The sequence below is a fragment of the Penicillium coprophilum genome (genome assembly GCF_028826855.1).
Source record: "Penicillium coprophilum strain IBT 35676 chromosome Unknown utg000006l_segment0_segment0, whole genome shotgun sequence".
In the NCBI taxonomy this organism is placed as follows: domain Eukaryota; kingdom Fungi; phylum Ascomycota; class Eurotiomycetes; order Eurotiales; family Aspergillaceae; genus Penicillium; species Penicillium coprophilum.
Genome location: NW_026622725.1, coordinates 3,341,970 through 3,359,460, shown reverse-complemented (window position 1 = coordinate 3,359,460; position 17,491 = coordinate 3,341,970). Strand labels below are relative to the sequence as shown.

Here is a 17,491-nt window from a genome sequence, read left to right as displayed (position 1 = left end):
TGACTGGGAAGATTGTTCTCTTTTTTCTCCCCTCTTTTACCCATCGACTCCGTTTTATTTTCGTGATTCCCAAAAACATTTTCATTATAGCAGCCTGTCAGACTTAAGATCAGACCGAGGTAGATACATCACTTCAACAGTCAATGATATAACTACATGTATTCTCAGCTGTAACTCTGTAAGCTTCACTGCAGGGAAAAGTTGGCAGATATTGCATCTCAATGATTGTCCCCAAACATGATACTGGGTGGACAGGAGCTCTGGTTGATATGCAAAGCAGACAGATATAGGAATCGCGAAAATGGACATGCACCATAGAAGTCGGACATGGGCTAAATAATAACAAAATAGGGTATCAGTAAATGACAGATATAAGTAAATCAATGAAATGCCAGGAAAACAACGAAAAATCATAAGACCGAACCACTCGACTTCAAAACTCGAGCATCCTTCAACTCGACATCCTGCGTGATATCAATCGACGAAGCAACATCACACTCCTTCGGCTTAGCCCGCCACCGCAAATACCACGGCCCATCAAACAAATCCCCCATCCGCTCAATAGGCACACCCTTCGTCTCAGGCATGCAAATGCCAAGGATAATCAGCCCCGAAAAGCAAATAAGCGCCCAAAAGAGATAAGCACCCCAGACATCAAGCGAAACGAACATATTAGGGGTGACTCGCACAACAGCAAACTGGAAGAACCAGTGCAGCCCCATACTAATCGCGTAACTGAGGTTGCGGATGCGTGTTGGAAAGATCTCCGTTCCGTACAGGTAAGGCACAGTGCAAAGACCGATGGACCAACCTACAGCGTAAACGAAGACCGATGCGATAGCCGCGTTAGAGGCGTTTCGGTTGTCTGCCGAGCCTGGCCCTAAACCCATGTATATAGCCATGTAGATGTGCGCCCCGAGCTGCAGACTTAGTCCGGCGAGTGTGCAGCGGCGTCGACCGAGGATATCGATTAGGCCCCATGTGAAGGCCATTGTGAAGATTAATTTGACGATCCCGTAGGCGCCTGAGGAGACGAGGGACGATGCGTCGCCTGTTACACCGGCATACTGGAAGATGTTGGTGATTTTTTCTTTAGCGCGGATGTTTGGGAGTGACATACCTGGAAAATGGTCGTTACGTAGTATGTGATACCGTTCCCGCCGGTCCACTGAGCAATGGTTTGCATCGCAATTAGTAGCCAGAAACGCTGTCGATAATTCGGATTCGTCTGGGTCTCTTTGAATATAGTCCAATGAGAGACAGATGCTAGATCTATTGCTCGCTCCCGTTCTCGTGCACTGATAGTCGCGAATTCCTTGATGATTTCAGGATCATCGATGGCCCTACCACGCAACCGTGCCAGAGCCTCTACAGCTTTTTGGTGATGCTGTTTCGAAACGAGATACCGGGGAGTCTCGGGGCAAAGGTACGACAGACCATATGCGATACCGACAGGGATTAGAGGCACAGCCTGGACTAGACGGTATTGGGTTCGCGTGATCGACATGTGGACCCTTGCACCATAGTTGATAAAGAATCCTGAAACGAAGGGTTAGCAGGTCATTGGGGGCTGAATATGCGTACAATGTACGATGTCTCGAGTGTCAAAGCTTACCCATAGCCAGAACGGCCAATAAGATCACCATGTATATCCCGACCACTAGACCTCTCGTTTTAGTAGGGGCTATTTCGCTTAAATACAACGGCGCAGTGACTGTTAAAGCGCCCGCGCCCAAACCGCCCCATATGCGACTAAACAAGAGCAGTCCGTATATACCAGACGCGAATATTTGGATCAATGTCCCCGTTGCCCACACGAGGCATGCCAGACGCCACACCACCAAGCGTCCCAGTCGATCATTGAGATCGAGGGCTATTAGGGCACCAAGTGCTGCGCCTAGGACGTTGAAAGAGGTGATATTCGCTTTCCGATTAGCTATGTCGGTATCGTCAACCCCCAGTGTTTGACAAGGTTGTAGTCGGACGTGAAGGAGGGGAGGGATACGCTGGCACTATAGCCACCCTCGTCATAACCTATTTAGGACAATGAGCAATTAGCAAATGTCATTACTCTTGTAGGTATAGTGTCGCAGATCGTTGTTGACAAGCTAGCCTAGTGGGATGGGCGGGGGGGTGGTTCATACCTTTCGGAATCCCGCCACAGGCGATGACAACAATCACCAGGGCGTAGTAGGGATTGGTCGACCATCGCGACGTGATCCATCTCATGGCCCCTAATATATACGAGCTGTGGGGGCGTATAACAATAAATCCGGGGGGGATGAAGTGAGAGAGTGGACAGGAGAAGACCGGGTGCTCGGCGTCCGAGCTAAGAGGTTCGGTCAACATCCGAGCTTGGCCTCCCTACATTGTGTACTTTTTCCGCCATGTCTTACAAGGAGTTGAGCACCAGTTACTATAACGCACAAAAATTATTCTAGATACTGCTTTATTGCTTTCTTGTATTTCAATGATTTCCGAGGGACTCCATACCTGTCGGATCGCGCCGCAGCTATCCACTTTTTGGCTCCGCTTGACGGCTCATTGCCGCATTTAACAGGTCCAGATGGCTGCTTAGGGATTGGAAGAGTCCTTGACGGACAACTTCCGAGCTCAATTTTTCCCTGCGTGGTCACACGCGTGTGTGCGTTGGGGTACAAGACATGTATATTGTGCGCTTCGGACGCGGCCGATGGGTGCTCTCATGTTAAAAAAACCTGCATTGCAGGCACTTGGATCACCATCCACTGATGTTGAGCGGTGAAACTGGCATGACTCTCTTCAGACCCTGTCGTAGGATGATATCCTCCTGCTGGGGCTGCTCTGTGAGTATCTTCCCATAGCTTTAATTCAGCTTTTTTTGTGTACTTGTGCCTACTTTTTCACTATTGGAAACCCTTGCTGTCTCTGTTTGCTTAAGATCTATTCAAGATGCTGACTGCTGCTCAGCCCAAACCCATTGTATTCCGCGAGCTTCCATCTATATCGCTTGATGTCCTTTCCACTCGTTTAGGGCAGCGGCGTTCGACACATGTCTCGACCGCAAGTGTATCGCTCAAGCAGAGACTGCCTCCAAAATCCTGGGATAGTCACATGCACGTTGTGGAACCCGAGCGATTTCCTATCTCTGCAACAGCGGTGTATAAACCATCCCCACATACGTTGCGCGAAGCTCTCGCCTTTGAGTCTGGACTAGGCGTTGAGAATCTCGTCTTTGTACAACCGTCAGTTTATGGCACGGACAATTCATGTTTATTAGATGCCTTGCGAAGACTTGGGCCCTCGCGTGGCCGGGGGGTTGTCGTCGTCGACCCTGCCACCGTTGAACCGGAGACTTTGGACGAATGGCATACCCTCGGAGTTCGCGGACTGAGAATCAACCTTCAGTCTGTGGGAAAAGTGATGGATAAGACCGAACTGGAAGAAACCTTACTCCAGCATGCTGAGATTGCCCGGCCTCGCAACTGGATCATCGAGATTTATCTTCCCCTCAAGATGGTCTCAATGATCGAGTCAATCCTCCCACGGCTAGGCGTGCGTATTTGCATCGACCATTTTGGCAGCCCCGAGCTCGCGTCGTGGGATAATGATGGTGCGGTATTCAACCCCTACAATCTTCAAGGGTTCTCGTCTTTGATCTCTTTGCTTCGCGCTGGGAGCACATATGTTAAAGTGTCTGCGCCGTATCGACTTAGCAAAGACCATCAAATGCGTGATCTTCGAGCTATGGCCCGCGAGTTCTTGTCTGTCGCACCTAATCGAGTCATATATGCCACTGATTGGCCGCACACCCGATTCTCTAGTGTTGATATTAGTCCGTTCACTGAATGTTGCTTGGAATTATGCGCGACCAAGCCGGGGCTAGCGGAGCGTTTGTTTCGCAGAAACACCGAGGAGATGCTTGGTGTAGTCTCCTATTGATGTGGCTGGGTTTATCAAAAGTTGACTGCTTATAGCATTTTCGGCGCTGGCATATGGAGTTTGGGGTCCTTCTTCCAGCATTGCTTGCAATTATTCATACATTTTGACCGGTTCAACTGTGCTATTCTTTTTTCAACCCAGTATTGTAGAGATTAGTCTTCAACATTAGAACGGAATGTGCCCATGTCACGGTACACCGCCATTCATCTAAGCATCGGAAGTGAAGTGTGATATATGTTCGACATCTATTCACTTGACCTTTTTAGCATCAAACAGTTGATGTCAAGCTAATTCAAGTTCATAATGCAACTGTTTTCGTTTTCGACTGTATCTTCATACCCTCTCTAAACGCCGTCTGGATCTTGGAAGATATCATGGGAGGCACAGATCATCTTCACACCTTGGATAAAACAAAATAATAGCACTGAACCTGGCTGGAGAAGGCTTGTGAGCTCGGACTCGATAGGCTGGGTGTCTGTCTTAGCGGAAAAGTCAAGATTTGCTGGAGAGATAGGTCGAAAGCGAGCGCTATAATCGTGATTATAGCTCCGAGGAACGTAATTGATGCTCCCTTGTGTTGGAATAATGTAACGAGGGAGCCCTAAGGTCCGCAACTCGCATTGTCAAATGACTGCAAATCCCGTAGCCGCCTTTTGGCCCTCCAGCACCAAATCCATTCTAACTGCCCAAGAGACTCTCCTACTACGAAATTCAAAGACGATTCTAAGGCTTTCGCAGGTATAGAGATCACACTATTGAGTGTAATTTCGTATGGGAGATGCGGTGATATTTTCTGATCATAAACCCACACCACACAGAAGATGGCGATAAAACATAGACTACTAAAACCCACCTCTGACGCTTCCCAAAATCAAGTATCGGAGCTCAGTCTGGCCCACTTTGATTGGGTTTTGGCATCGTCGATCTCTGGATTTGTTGCTTCACCAAGAGTATCATCGTCAAACTCCGTGTATTTATGCTTCTTCAAGGGACCAATTGATACCCTCTCCCACTTAATTGTAATAGACTTCAGCCACCGAAGAGGACTTCAAACGACAGATGCTAGCATGGTCAACACATAGAGTTGATGGCGTTCTTCGTTTTGTTCAGATCGAAGAGGGGGCGACTGGATACATATTTAGTCCACCATCAGTGGCTGTGGCAGGACTGTGCGGGCCGGGGACTGAAATAGGAGCTAGACAACACCATTGCGTTTTGATCTCAGTTGAATTATCAGATGATACATAGTACCTAGTAACTTATTTAAGCCCACGATTTTCCTTTCTAGTGCGCTTAAGGTTCTGCTCACCCTGTGAGCAATCGCATATCGTAAAAATAGTCATATATAGCCATGGTACAGATTTCTACAACAACAGGCCTAGTAGCGCAGTGGTTAACGCGTCGCACTTGTAATGCGGAGATTCCCGTGTTCAAATCACGGCTGGGCCTTTTTTTTCTTTTCAGCATAGAATAATTTGTACAGAGTTTATTGTCAACCTCTTTTTGTAAGCATACATAATATTTTTACATCCAGCTTAACTTGCCCCGTGGATCCTGAAACTAGGTACCTCGTCACGCTCTCAGGTTGACACTGCCCGCCACAAAGGACACCGATGTTGAGTCAGGTGATGTTTTGTTGAGGCCTCAACACAGTTACCTAAGCAGATAAGATAACCACACCGCCCTCCCCAGGCACTCTCATACTCCCAGACCCCCTCACTTTCACAGACCTTTAAACACGTTGCCACCTCACTGTGCAATTCTACACCTTTACAAACCATGAAACGCAACTCCTCAGCACCTGCCGATATGGAGCGCTCTGTCTACATTCCTCTCTGCTTCTGCCTTATCTCTTTTGCCGTTATCGCCTATACCCACTAGTCAGGCTGCGATAGCATTCTGCCCCAACACCCAGACGAAGATGAAAGGATCCCCCGCTGTGATTCTGAATTCTGAAGTCTGGGATTCATATCATCCTTTTGAAACACTCCTACTTCATTTTCCCGCCTCGTAATACAAAATACGAGTCAATCTCCGGTCCCCACAATACCTTCAACACTCAAGACTGCCCCTCTATCACAAGCAGAATGTGACCGGGGGATCGCATGACCTTGTGCGAAAGGAATGATCTGCAAGACATCAACTGATACATTTCGATCTTCTCTCCACAAATATTCATCAATTCCCATTGCGCCATCATTCGTCCTTCCACGCCGCCCACTGCTATCTAGTCCTTCACCCACCAGACTGGCAACCTCACTCCTATTGCATGTTGTGACAAGGAGTCAAGATATACAACACACTTGGATTGGAAGGCCTTTTTTTTTTATCTATCGCATTTTGATACCCTATTCCCTATTACTGTCATACTCTGACCAACATCGTCAGATAGACAGGGCTGGCGCCTTTGTCTATCTGGAGCACCTTTCAACATTCATTGGCCTCCATTGGTTCCAACCAAGTCTTGGCTTATTCCAGTGCTTCAACCCTGGCCTTTGAGTTATAAGTTGTCTGATTGATACTATTTTCTTTTGTGCTGCCGCGAATGTGATTCTGGAGTGCGGGTCACTCCCTGTCGCTCTTTCGTGAATTTCCTATACCTATACATACCATTTACAAACTCAATAATCTTCGAATCAATGCTAGTACATCAATTTTAGATCTTCAATGTAATAAACTACAAGTACATATCAAGGTTATATCGACCATGTCGGATGAGCTGCCCGGAGTTCGGGCTCTAGATCGAATCACGTAATCAATGCTGAGAAATCGCCCGTGGTGACGGAATAACCAACGTGCATTAAGGAACCCTGATATCGTCACCTCAGCCTGTATATAATTGCTCTTCCCCTCTCTCCGTCTCTCCATGCTCTCCCGCTCCATCCAATCATCCCGGATTAGCTTTCGAGCCTCTTCATTTCTGACCCGGTCTCCTATCGGGCAAATCCCTCTTGGTCTTTTGACCAATCGAACTCTGGCGACCATCAACTCTCCCCGCTCCACCCCTGCGGACTCAATTGCTCCCCACTCTCGTCTCTCTACAATTTCCCGACACTTTTCTTCATCCTCAGCCCCCAGGAACCAAAAATCATCCAACATGGCTCCCATCGAGACACAGCAGTATGACTACATCGTCCTCGGCGGTGGTAGTGGTGGCAGTGGAAGCGCCCGCCGCGCAGCGGGTTGGTATGGCAAGAAGACCCTAATCGTGGAAAGCGGGCGGTCTGGCGGTACATGTGTCAACGTGGGGTGAGTACGCAGGGTAATGCTGTTATAATTAATTGCAGACCTTTTCTGACGCCGTTTAGATGTGTCCCTAAGAAGATGACATGGAACTTTGCGACCATCAACGAGACGCTGCACATTGCAAAGAACTACGGCTACAACATCCCCGGTAACGTTACTAAGGACTACAACCAATTCAAGAACACCCGGGATGCCGTCATCAAGCGCTTGAACGGCGCCTATGAGAACAACTGGGGTCGCGAAGGAATCGATCTCGTTCACGGTCGTGCTGGCTTCGTCGAGCCCCACACTATCGAGGTCAAGCTGGCCGACGGGTCCGGCACTGCCCGTTATACCGCTCCCCATATTCTGTTGGCGACCGGTGGCCGGCCCAGTATCCCCGCCGTGCCTGGCGCCGAGCACGGTATCACCAGCGACGGATTCTTTGCGTTGGAAGAGCTTCCCCCGAAGATTGCCGTTGTCGGTGCTGGCTACATCGCCGTTGAGCTTGCTGGCGTCATGAATGCTGTGGATGTTGAAACTCACATGTTCATCCGCGGCGAGACATTCCTGCGCAAGTTCGACCCTATGATTCAGAAGACCATGACCAATCGTTACGAGGCTGTCGGCGTTAACATTCACCGCAACCACGGCGGTTTCAAGGAGGTGCAGCTCATCCGCGATGGCAAGGGCAAGGATCGTCTGCTCAAGCTCATTGGCCATGATGGCTCTGAGATCGAGGTCAACGAGCTCCTCTGGGCTGTGGGCCGTGCTCCCGAGGTCGAAGACCTGAACCTGGATATTCCTGGTGTTAAGCTGAATGCTGGCGGCCACGTCGTGGTTGACGAGTACCAGAACACCTCCGTTGAGGGCGTCTACGCTATCGGTGATGTGACCGGTCAGGCTGAGCTGACTCCTGGTAAGTCCCGATCTTCACTTTTCGTATAAAGCAATATACTGACTCAAATCCGTAGTTGCCATTGCTGCCGGCCGCCAACTCGGTAGCCGCCTTTTCGGGCCCCCCGAGCTGAAGCACTCCAAGATTTCCTACGAGAACATTCCTACCGTCGTCTTCTCTCACCCCGAGGTCGGCTGTATCGGTCTCTCCGAGCCCGAGGCCCGTCAACGCTATGGCGACGACAAGATCAAGGTCTACCACACCAAGTTCACTGCCATGTTTTACGATGTCGGCTTGTCCCCCGAGGAGAAGGCCAAGAACCCCACCGAGATGAAGATTATCTGCGCCGGTCCCCAGGAGAAGGTTGTCGGTCTGCACATCCTTGGTCTTGGCGTTGGTGAGATGCTTCAGGGCTTCGGTGTCGCTGTCAAGATGGGTGCTACTAAGCAGGACTTTGATAGCTGTGTTGCTATCCACCCTACTAGCGCTGAGGAGCTTGTGACTATGCGGTAATGCTGTAATGCTGTTCGAGAATAGAAGAGATGTGTGAATAATAGTCTAGAAGATTCCGATATTTATACCTTGTGGCAGATCTTTGATTTTATTTTATTCTAATTTTTCCTTGGGCTAGTATATACTTTAGGGGTCCGAACAACCGCAGGCTATTTTCTCGAATGGTAGGACAATGGCGTGTTGTTTCTGATCAAGGGCGAGTGGGCTAATGATATATATATATGTCGTAGATAACAACCACGTTGGATTTTATACTTATGTTTCTATTTATTTAATCAATATCACGTCATGTACAAAGGAAAGAATGAGCGGGATATAGCTAGAACCAACCTGAAATCAAGAAACAAAGCAATAGGGCAAACCACACCACTCCACACTGTCAACTGTCTGGTGCTAACGCAGACCAACTTTTTAGGGTTTGGGGGTTTTATGGACGATATCCAACAACCTTCAGCATTTATCCACGCCATTGATTTAGAAGGCTCCTATTGTGACTATGCCAGAACTACAGTTCTAGTTAATGAAATAAGGAAATATACCTCCCATACTGGAATACCTCCCCGCATTAGGACCGTGATGAGTAATCCCACAAAGCCCTAGAGCCCCGCTCGAATTACACATGCGACCCTTTTCATCTGATCTTCTCTTCTTTTCTAAATATCAGCCACTTGCCATATACCATTGCCATACCAAACATCACATACCTGACAACAAGCAGAAGCAGCCCAGTTCACTATCCCGAACCCAACCAACAATCCCAACACCAGCAACCATACATACCAATCCAAACCAGTAGGCGGTATAATACTGCCACGAAACACGGGTTATATCCAACTTTAAGGATTGCTCTTCGCCCTTCGGGGCATATGGTCAAATGAAAATATACAGAGAAGATTAGCATGGCCCCTGCACTAAGGATGACACGCTCAATCAAAGAGAAGCTACCTATTTTTTTTTTTTTTTACAGATCCTTCGTTATGGAGATAGGATGTGAGGCTTTTTAGCTGCATCTTGATGTATTTGGCTACGCTATTTGGGATATCACGTGTGTCGCTGGACGGTCGGTGTTCAACTTGCACTATGCGCGAATGCAGAATCTGGATGAAATATTAACACTGCGATATTTTTTATGGGTTTGAATGGCTGAACTAGATGTATCGTAGATTTATACCTAAGAAATATCATCTGCTAAATTTCTAGCGTATGTGGGGCTCTTTTAACAGATGTTAAAGACTTCCGAAGCCGATGTTCAAATTGAAGGTTGTTATCTAGGATGCAATTATATTCAGTATCTTCATATGATTTGGCAGATGATAGCTCATTCTCCATATGTTTAGAGCATCGGCAAATAGAGACGATGGTGTTCATGAAGAGCATAAAGAGCCCCATCAGCCCCGCAGAATAAGAATCTCCACATGGAGAAGCCCTGAGAAGGTCCTTGATGAACCCTGGAATTAATCAAATTGAGATAAGTCTATACCAAGTAAATCCTCCAGAATCAAACAGATATCTTTTTATCCACGCGTGGCGAACAAACTTCACAGCGCTCTACTACTTCAAGATGAGCATTTGGATATGGAGGCTATGAAAGAACGGGTTTATTCGGCTGTTGAGTTTGTTGCTAAAGAGTCTGGGCCAACTGGAGGGGAGGCACTTAAGAGGGGTTGTATCAGTGCCCAGTGTGAACTTATACGCATGAGAATGGAAATCCTCTTGTTGAGCATCAGAAGAAGTTGAGTTTGGTGAGGGAGATTGTGGATGAGATTTGGGAAGAGGCTTGGGATGAGAGAGCCGAGGTTCTTTTCTTTAACAGCGAGAACCATAGGGATACTGATCTTCTATTTTAATACAACATTTGTTAAACACTTTTTAATGGTTTACTATCAAGTCGCTGTATGGAATCGTTTCAATTGAAGAGTTGATAGACTACAGTGACTGCACCTACGAAGATAATATTTCACCCAGAATACATGTAAGGCCAAGTAGAGCGCTTGCATGGGAGACACAGAAAACTCACAATTCAAATGCAGGAAATTCGGAAACATCAGGTAAGGTATGTGAAAATGTGTTCCTTGCGCCTGTGAAGACCGGGCGCAGCAGATTATCCCAGTTCAGTCCAATAAACCAAGATACTCGTATACCAAGGTGGTTGATTTGACCAAATAGTCTGAGATCACATGCGAGTAATGACCATGGCGATTATCTGACCATGCTCCAATGGATACCCAAAGCCTAGAATATTGGCATACTAGCATAGTGGAATCAATAGGGATGCAAGTCGTGAGAAACGGCGCCTGCGCCGTGAAAGTTGGCCCCAAGGAAAAGGGGAATGCAAAGTTCGAGATAGTCGGTGTCAAGCTCAGTCATTTTGTGACGGAGCGTGAGGATCATCCTCGGAAGGGGCCGTGCCGACCTTATCCAGCGCGACGGCGTGAAGTGCCGGTTTGTCGGAAACATGGAGCACGCCCTCTTCTTTGAGTTTGAGTTGTTTTTTCACCCACTCAGCCACTTCTTTGTCCTCTGTGATGGCGGATGAAGCGGCATCGGCGGAGCCGGACTCCTCCGGTGGTGGGGCGCTATCATCACCAGACTCGGTAGGTGGTTGCATGAGAGGTGCTAGCCAAGGGTGTCGGATTAGCATGTCGTAGGTTGGTCGGTTCTTTGGGTTTTTGTCGAGACAGGCCCGGACGAAGGCGTGCGCTTCTTCAGAAAATCCTTCGGGTAGTGTTGGGGGATCTCCGTGGACGATAGCCTATAATGAAGAATATTAGAATGTTAAACTTGAAAAAATGTTGCCAAGGTACTCACGTGTAACTGGCTGAAAATGTTGTTGAATGTTTCCGGTGGGTATGGGTATCGGCCCATAGCGCATTCGATGATGGACAAGCCTAAACTCCAGACATCGCTCTGCACACTGTATGTGCCGGCACTCGGTGCTCCCGACTGCTGCATTCCGCCTCCCGCAATTCGTTCAGGTGCCATATAACTCTGACAACCGATATTGGTCTTCGCAATACTAGATACCAGATTTCCGCTCACACCAAAGTCGCAAATCTTGACTTGACCCTTACTGTTGACAAGGATGTTGGTGGGCTTCACATCGCGGTGAATAATATTGTGATCCTCTTTCAATGACTTCAATCCCATAATGGTGGACAGAGCCACCTTCCGCAGAACGTTTTCGGGAAGACCACCTTCGTAGAGCTTGTCGATCGAGCCACCGTCCATGAACTCAACACACATGTAGACTGCCCCTTCCTGGAAGAAGGCTCCGTAAAAATCGATGATGAATGGAGAGACACAACGGTGTAGAATGTCCAATTCCATGATGATTTGCGCAAATTTGGCTTCGTCCAATTCCAAGCGAATCTCCTTCATGGCCATGACCACGCCCGAGAGCTGATTCGAGCCGGAATCCGGACTCGTTTCAACGTGGCCTGGAGGCCGGCTGACAATGCCACTCAACCCCAGACCTGGTTTTCGTAGATGCGGGCGAGTGTGTCGAACCTTATAGACCGTTCCGTAATTACCTTTACCCAACTCTTCCAAGCGATCGACTTCATCCAGAGAGATCTTAAAGCTGTGGCCTGACGAAAACTCGACACCACCTCCGTGTAGGATAGCTTTGTTTTTGAAGTTCAAAGTGCCCTCTTTCGTGTCGATAAACTCGGAGTATTTACTGAAGGCACTCCCCCATTCTGTTCCCCCTGCTTTTGATCCGCACCTGCTGCAGGGGTAGACGAACCAGTGACATCCGATAGCTTGAGACCTGGCTTCATGCGCTTCGCTGCCAGACTCCCTACCGGCCGAGGCGACAGAGGACCAGAGCCAGTGGCGGGGACGGCGGGTGAAGATGACCAATTTGGAGGAATAGGCCGTGCGCCATTCTGGGGTACGCCGCCAGCCAATGCGCCGCCAGCGAGTGCGCCGCCTGCACCATTTTGAGCCGTGGGGATGTGCCCCGTCGAAGCAGCAGATTGTGGCGATGGGGCGCCTTGGCGGGATAATGAAAATGCCTTCATTTTTGCCATGAGGCCTGGATTCAATCCACCGGATCCTTGTGAGCTCATCGACGGCTGAGGGTGTGGTGAAGGCCCACCCCGGCGCGCAGCATTGATCTGGCCCAGATGTGTGGATGAGGCAGATAAGCCCGGTCCTGAAGATTCACGAGAGGGGAGAACGACGGGGCTTGAGGTCTGTCGGGGAAACGGAGGAACTGGGTCGCTGGGGGAGGGAACATCGACAGACGCGACTGCCTCAGCGGCGAAATCTCGTTCTTCCGCCATGGTGAAATGAAGGTTATCGGGGACGAAGTTGAGCCGACACCAATGGCCGGTGTGATTACTGTGATTATGCCGTTTTTGACTCTGGCCCAGATGGCGCTATGGTAAACAGAAACAGAAGTCAAGATCCAGTTGAAATGAAAAAGGTGAAGGAAAGGAGGGGCAGTGAAATCGCATGAAGTCACTTCGATGATAAAGAACGTGGGGAAAATCGATTTCAATACGTCTGGTATATTCTGTTATATTCTGGTAAATTTCATTTTCTCTTTGTATTTTCAATTCCTTTTCTTTCTTTTTTTTTTCTTCTATCTACACACTCACTACTTTCTCTATCTCTTCTCTCTCTCTCTTTTCCTATTTTCTGTATTGAGGAAATTGAATCTCTAACCGGGCCGCCAGACCAGCCAATCACATACCCCAAATCAGCCAAAAGCAGGTTTTCTCCGCGTTGTCCCCTATATCTGCCATGTTTTGATTAGAAAAGTGGCTTCATCACTTGATATGTTCTTGTGTAGCTGACGACGACATGCATCCCTGTCATTGATTAGCCTGTTTTCCATCAATTTGGACGCCTAATTGAATGATCATGCCAAGATGTTGCCCCGGGTTAGACAACTGTCCAAGGCAAAAGTACTTATGTTGTATGTTCGGTATTCTCGGCCTCTCGGCCCTGCACCTCATTATGAGTCGTGGACTCATGCTACTCCACTGTTCTCCTGGGGTCCGTTGTTGGCTCGGATAACCGGTCCCCGACACAATTCGGAGCCTTATTTCCAATTTGGGGAAACAGCTCAAAAGAGATAAGATTCGATTGGTCAATTACTGTGCTATATTTAGTGCACTACAGTACTCCCGTATAACTAGAACCATCGCTATCTCGACTGAACGATGTCAATATCGTACCTGAAGAAAAACAAAATCAAATAATAAGACCTTGAGGCTTGATATAGCGGGGCTAAAAACGCCTTCGGGCGCGGTCTCATTTGAGGGTTTAGCCAGTGAAAGGGTCTTTGGGCGAGAGATTACTAATTGGGTGTATTTGATGTCGTCATCTAAATTTCATACATCCAACTTATGATGTTCGCCCAAGTTGGATTTGAGCTAAAACCCTATGGCAAAACATATCCCCCGTCGATGAGTACATCACTTCCGGTCATGAAGGTAGACGCATCACTGGCAAGGTATAGATACAATCCCTTGATTTCTTTCACGTGGCCTTGCCTTCCAAGTGACGACATGCGGTATGCCTCCTGAAGGGCCGAGGGACCTGCTCCCATCTTTGTATCGAAGAAACCTGGCGAGACGATGTTGACTCGCGCGAAATCCCGCCATTCACGAGCAAGGGATTTTCCAAAGTGAGTGACGTACGCCTTGGTCGCATTATAGACAGGCTGGTCAGTGGGAACATTGACAATGTGTCCGCTCATACTCGAGGTAATGATGAGATTGCCATGACCCTGCCGTGCGAATAATTCACCAGCATATTTCGAACAATACACAATGCCATCAACTAATTCTCGGTTAAGACCACAATCGATCATCTTCTTGAAGCGACAGGTTCATACCATTCACGGACATCTGCTTCCGGTACTCATCTAGAGTTTGCTCTAAGATAGGCTTGGAGATCGCCATGCCTTCTCTGAATCAGCTGTCTGTCGTTCATCAAGGTATCACGGGAACTGACCTGCATTGGCAACGAACACGTCAATCTTGCCGAAATCGGCCACGACCTTTGCAACTGTCTCGGAGACTTGAGTGGATTCCGAAACTGCAGCTCAAAGCTTAGCATTTTGTCATCTTTGTGGACACAAAGCCCAAAATGTTCTCTTACCATCGACCTTGTAAGCCAAGGCCTTTACACCATGCTCCTTTGCTAGGACTTGGGCTTTCTCGATAGCGACGTCATTTCTGTTAATATGGTCAATACCCATTATACTTAAGATAAGAAAGAACCCTACGAATTATACCACAGGGCAACATCAGCACCGGCTTCGGCCATAGACTGTGATATCGCATGGCCAAGTCCATCGGCAGCCCCCGTAACGACCACCACCTTTCCGTTCATTTTAAATTGTTCCAACACATTTGAAGGCGTACCCGGGAATGGACGAGGGAAGCCATCTCGACTTTGAGCGCAATCTTTAATGCTCATAGACATCTTGTGTACTTCGTATTGTGGTTGAGGTAAAAGAAGTATGGGAGCAACCCCTCTTTATAAAAGTCCTCATTGACCCACTGTCGGCGCAGTGTTGGCCGAGACTACATCATCTATGATTTCCAATATTCTGTCTCAAGACAATAAAAAAGAACAGAGCTGATTGAAAAGAAGGAAATAAGAAAGGAAGATGCGGGCATCTTGTATATTGGACTCACTCTAGCTTGTAATTATTCTCGGGCGCCTCCAATGCATATACTAATTAGTATACTTGATAACTCCCTGGCTGCAAAAGCTAGTGCACAGGCATCACAACCTCTCTCCAAGGGATCAACACTCCATCTACCATTATGTCAGATATTCCATGAAGCGCGATCCCCAACAAGACCCAATATGAACCTCTTTTTAACATCGTAAGTTTACATCTCACGTATTAACTATACCAAGCTGCTAACATTCAAAGAGAGAGAGAGAGTCATTAGATAAAACATAATGAGTCAGCTGAGAGGGACAAGAGCGATGTCGGAAATAATGCACTAGTCCCTGAGTAACATCACTAGTGAAACATGGATACATAGACCAATATATGATCTCATGAGATGCATCACCCTACAGCCCAGTTGGAATATAAGTAGCCATGCATATTTGGAGTTCTGCGGTGCCTGTTTTATAGGCGTTACTATGAACTTGGAGTGGTCCTTGAGCGGACGCTTATGTCTGATATTAGCTAGATGGGGTAATCACACAATCAAACCTTGATGACTTTCAGATCTTCACCCAAGGATTCCTGTTCGCAATGATGATAGTTCCCTGGTCTTCCTCTCCTTGCAGACATACTATCTTCCCTCTCCTTCTCTCATCCAGCTAGCAGCATCTCGAAGAGCAGCTCTTCTCTTTCTTCTCCTGCTCTTCTGTCAATTCCTGTGCTTGAATTCAAGAATCAGTGACTTGTTAAGTATGTCGTTATGTTGCTTTCTGAGGTCTCGACTAATCTTACCATGTCTCCTACCACCAGGCAAGTACATCTATCAAATGTCAGACTTGAAGACATCCACCGCGGGGCTCGAGGAAATTTCCCGTCATGGCCTGGAGTCCTCCAATAAGACGGAAGCAATCATTACTGATGTGACCCATTTGGCTTCCTATAACTGGATCGAGGCACGCAAACCAACCATCGCTGTCCCGGGAAGTCCAGCTCTCTGGTCTGCCCCACAAGGCCCCCGGAAAGTGAAGAAAGATAGCGGCCTTGTCTACATTTCTCAGAATGCTGCTCGTCATCCCGACAGCCCTCTAGAACCGCTTTTCCGCGCCCTTTACATTGAGAAGCCCTCGTTCGATATTAGTTCCATCGATGTCGTGACTGACAGAAATAACATCCGCAAACTTCTGTCGTTTATCAACCCCGCTCAGAGCAGAAACGGCCTTGATCCATTCACCATCGAGATCGATGTGGTTGCCCAGACTGCAATCTTCTGCCGTGCAGAGACAGCCACCCATGAAATTATTGGACCAGGCGAATTCCGGGGCTTTGGACACGAATTCGAGAAAGCATACACGATAAGCCAAATTGCAAAAAGCACGGGACACCACCGCATAATTTCATACCGACTGGGTGGTTTGAGTTTCCTCGTGCGTCATGAGACTGATGGCTGTGTTGGTGACTCGGAGCCTGGTGGCAAGGAAGATATGTCCATAAGAGACGATCTTGCTAAAACCATGCGTTCATTGTCTCTTGCGCCAACGTCCGCCGCCACTATGCAGGAATCAACTAAATCTGAACTGACAATCAAGAGGGAAGGTCGGGTAGTACCACGGGAATCGACTTTGGAGATCAAAACTCGAGTTCTCCACAAACCTCTGCAGTTCTCAGAAGTTGCACCACAGCTCTGGATTTCCCAAACGCCCAAACTTGTTCGGGCTTATCACCAACATGGAATATTCTCCCTACCGAACGTGGAAGATGTCACTACCGCACTGAGAGACTGGGAACAAGTCAACCAGGATGATATCAGAAAACTCGTGACACTCATCGAATGTATCTTACGAGTGGCCAGAAACTGGGGTGGGAGTTCAATCATTCGCTACGATTCTCTGAAAGATAAACTGGTCATCGAGAAGGCCGAACGGAAGAAGATGCTCCCGGACGATCTTTATTCTCGATTGAACAAAACCGTTCCTGTCAAAGTTGAGTAGAGACTCTCCATGCACAGGCCAGTTCACACCCAGCAAGAGTGTGATACTCGGAGGATAATGGCAACAAAATTACCTCAGCCAAAAAAAGAAATGTCTACGGTTGTGAACAAGTTCAAATGATAGATCCTTCGTGGCTGTCTTGGCGGCCAACCCATTACACGCGGCTATGGCAGCACAGGATACCTCAGATATTGGAACAAGCTGTTCAAATTGGTAAAGTGCAAGAGGATTGAGCATCAAACATGTTTAGCATGATAAAGCCAGAGAATTGCATACATATGTTCATCACTCCCTAGGCTCACC

General features: G+C 47.9%; 6 protein-coding genes across 6 annotated transcripts; 3 read left to right on the top strand and 3 right to left on the bottom strand.

Moving 5' to 3' along the window:
• Positions 1-410: 410 nt before the first annotated feature.
• Positions 411-2,229, bottom strand: N7500_010250 (uncharacterized protein; the record flags this gene model as incomplete). Its single annotated transcript, XM_056681388.1, has 4 exons — positions 411-1,067; positions 1,121-1,539; positions 1,616-1,936; positions 2,145-2,229. The coding sequence occupies 4 exons, from the start codon at positions 2,227-2,229 to the stop codon at positions 411-413; spliced, it is 1,482 nt and encodes a 493-aa protein (XP_056528770.1).
• Positions 2,230-2,931: 702 nt separating this feature from the next.
• On the top strand, positions 2,932-3,921 carry N7500_010249 (putative TIM barrel metal-dependent hydrolase; the record flags this gene model as incomplete). The annotated part of the gene is made up of 1 exon (XM_056681387.1): positions 2,932-3,921. One exon carries the CDS (start codon positions 2,932-2,934, stop codon positions 3,919-3,921), a length of 990 nt encoding a protein of 329 aa, XP_056528769.1.
• A 2,866-nt stretch (positions 3,922-6,787) lies between these two features.
• glr1 (glutathione-disulfide reductase GLR1) lies at positions 6,788-8,557 on the top strand (the record flags this gene model as incomplete). The annotated part of the gene is made up of 3 exons (XM_056681386.1): positions 6,788-7,170; positions 7,230-8,065; positions 8,121-8,557. The coding sequence occupies 3 exons, from the start codon at positions 6,788-6,790 to the stop codon at positions 8,555-8,557; spliced, it is 1,656 nt and encodes a 551-aa protein (XP_056528768.1).
• Positions 8,558-10,916: 2,359 nt separating this feature from the next.
• Positions 10,917-12,843, bottom strand: pbs2 (mitogen-activated protein kinase kinase PBS2; the record flags this gene model as incomplete). The annotated part of the gene is given in 3 exon segments (XM_056681385.1): positions 10,917-11,309; positions 11,366-12,223; positions 12,238-12,843. 3 exon segments carry the CDS (start codon positions 12,841-12,843, stop codon positions 10,917-10,919), a joined length of 1,857 nt encoding a protein of 618 aa, XP_056528767.1.
• Positions 12,844-13,949: 1,106 nt separating this feature from the next.
• Positions 13,950-14,998, bottom strand: N7500_010246 (Glucose/ribitol dehydrogenase; the record flags this gene model as incomplete). Its single annotated transcript, XM_056681384.1, has 5 exons — positions 13,950-14,350; positions 14,406-14,474; positions 14,525-14,608; positions 14,672-14,748; positions 14,799-14,998. The coding sequence occupies 5 exons, from the start codon at positions 14,996-14,998 to the stop codon at positions 13,950-13,952; spliced, it is 831 nt and encodes a 276-aa protein (XP_056528766.1).
• Positions 14,999-16,027: 1,029 nt separating this feature from the next.
• On the top strand, positions 16,028-17,188 carry N7500_010245 (geranylgeranyl pyrophosphate synthetase; the record flags this gene model as incomplete). The annotated part of the gene is made up of 1 exon (XM_056681383.1): positions 16,028-17,188. The coding sequence occupies one exon, from the start codon at positions 16,028-16,030 to the stop codon at positions 17,186-17,188; it is 1,161 nt and encodes a 386-aa protein (XP_056528765.1).
• Between the last annotated feature and the right edge of the window lie 303 nt (positions 17,189-17,491).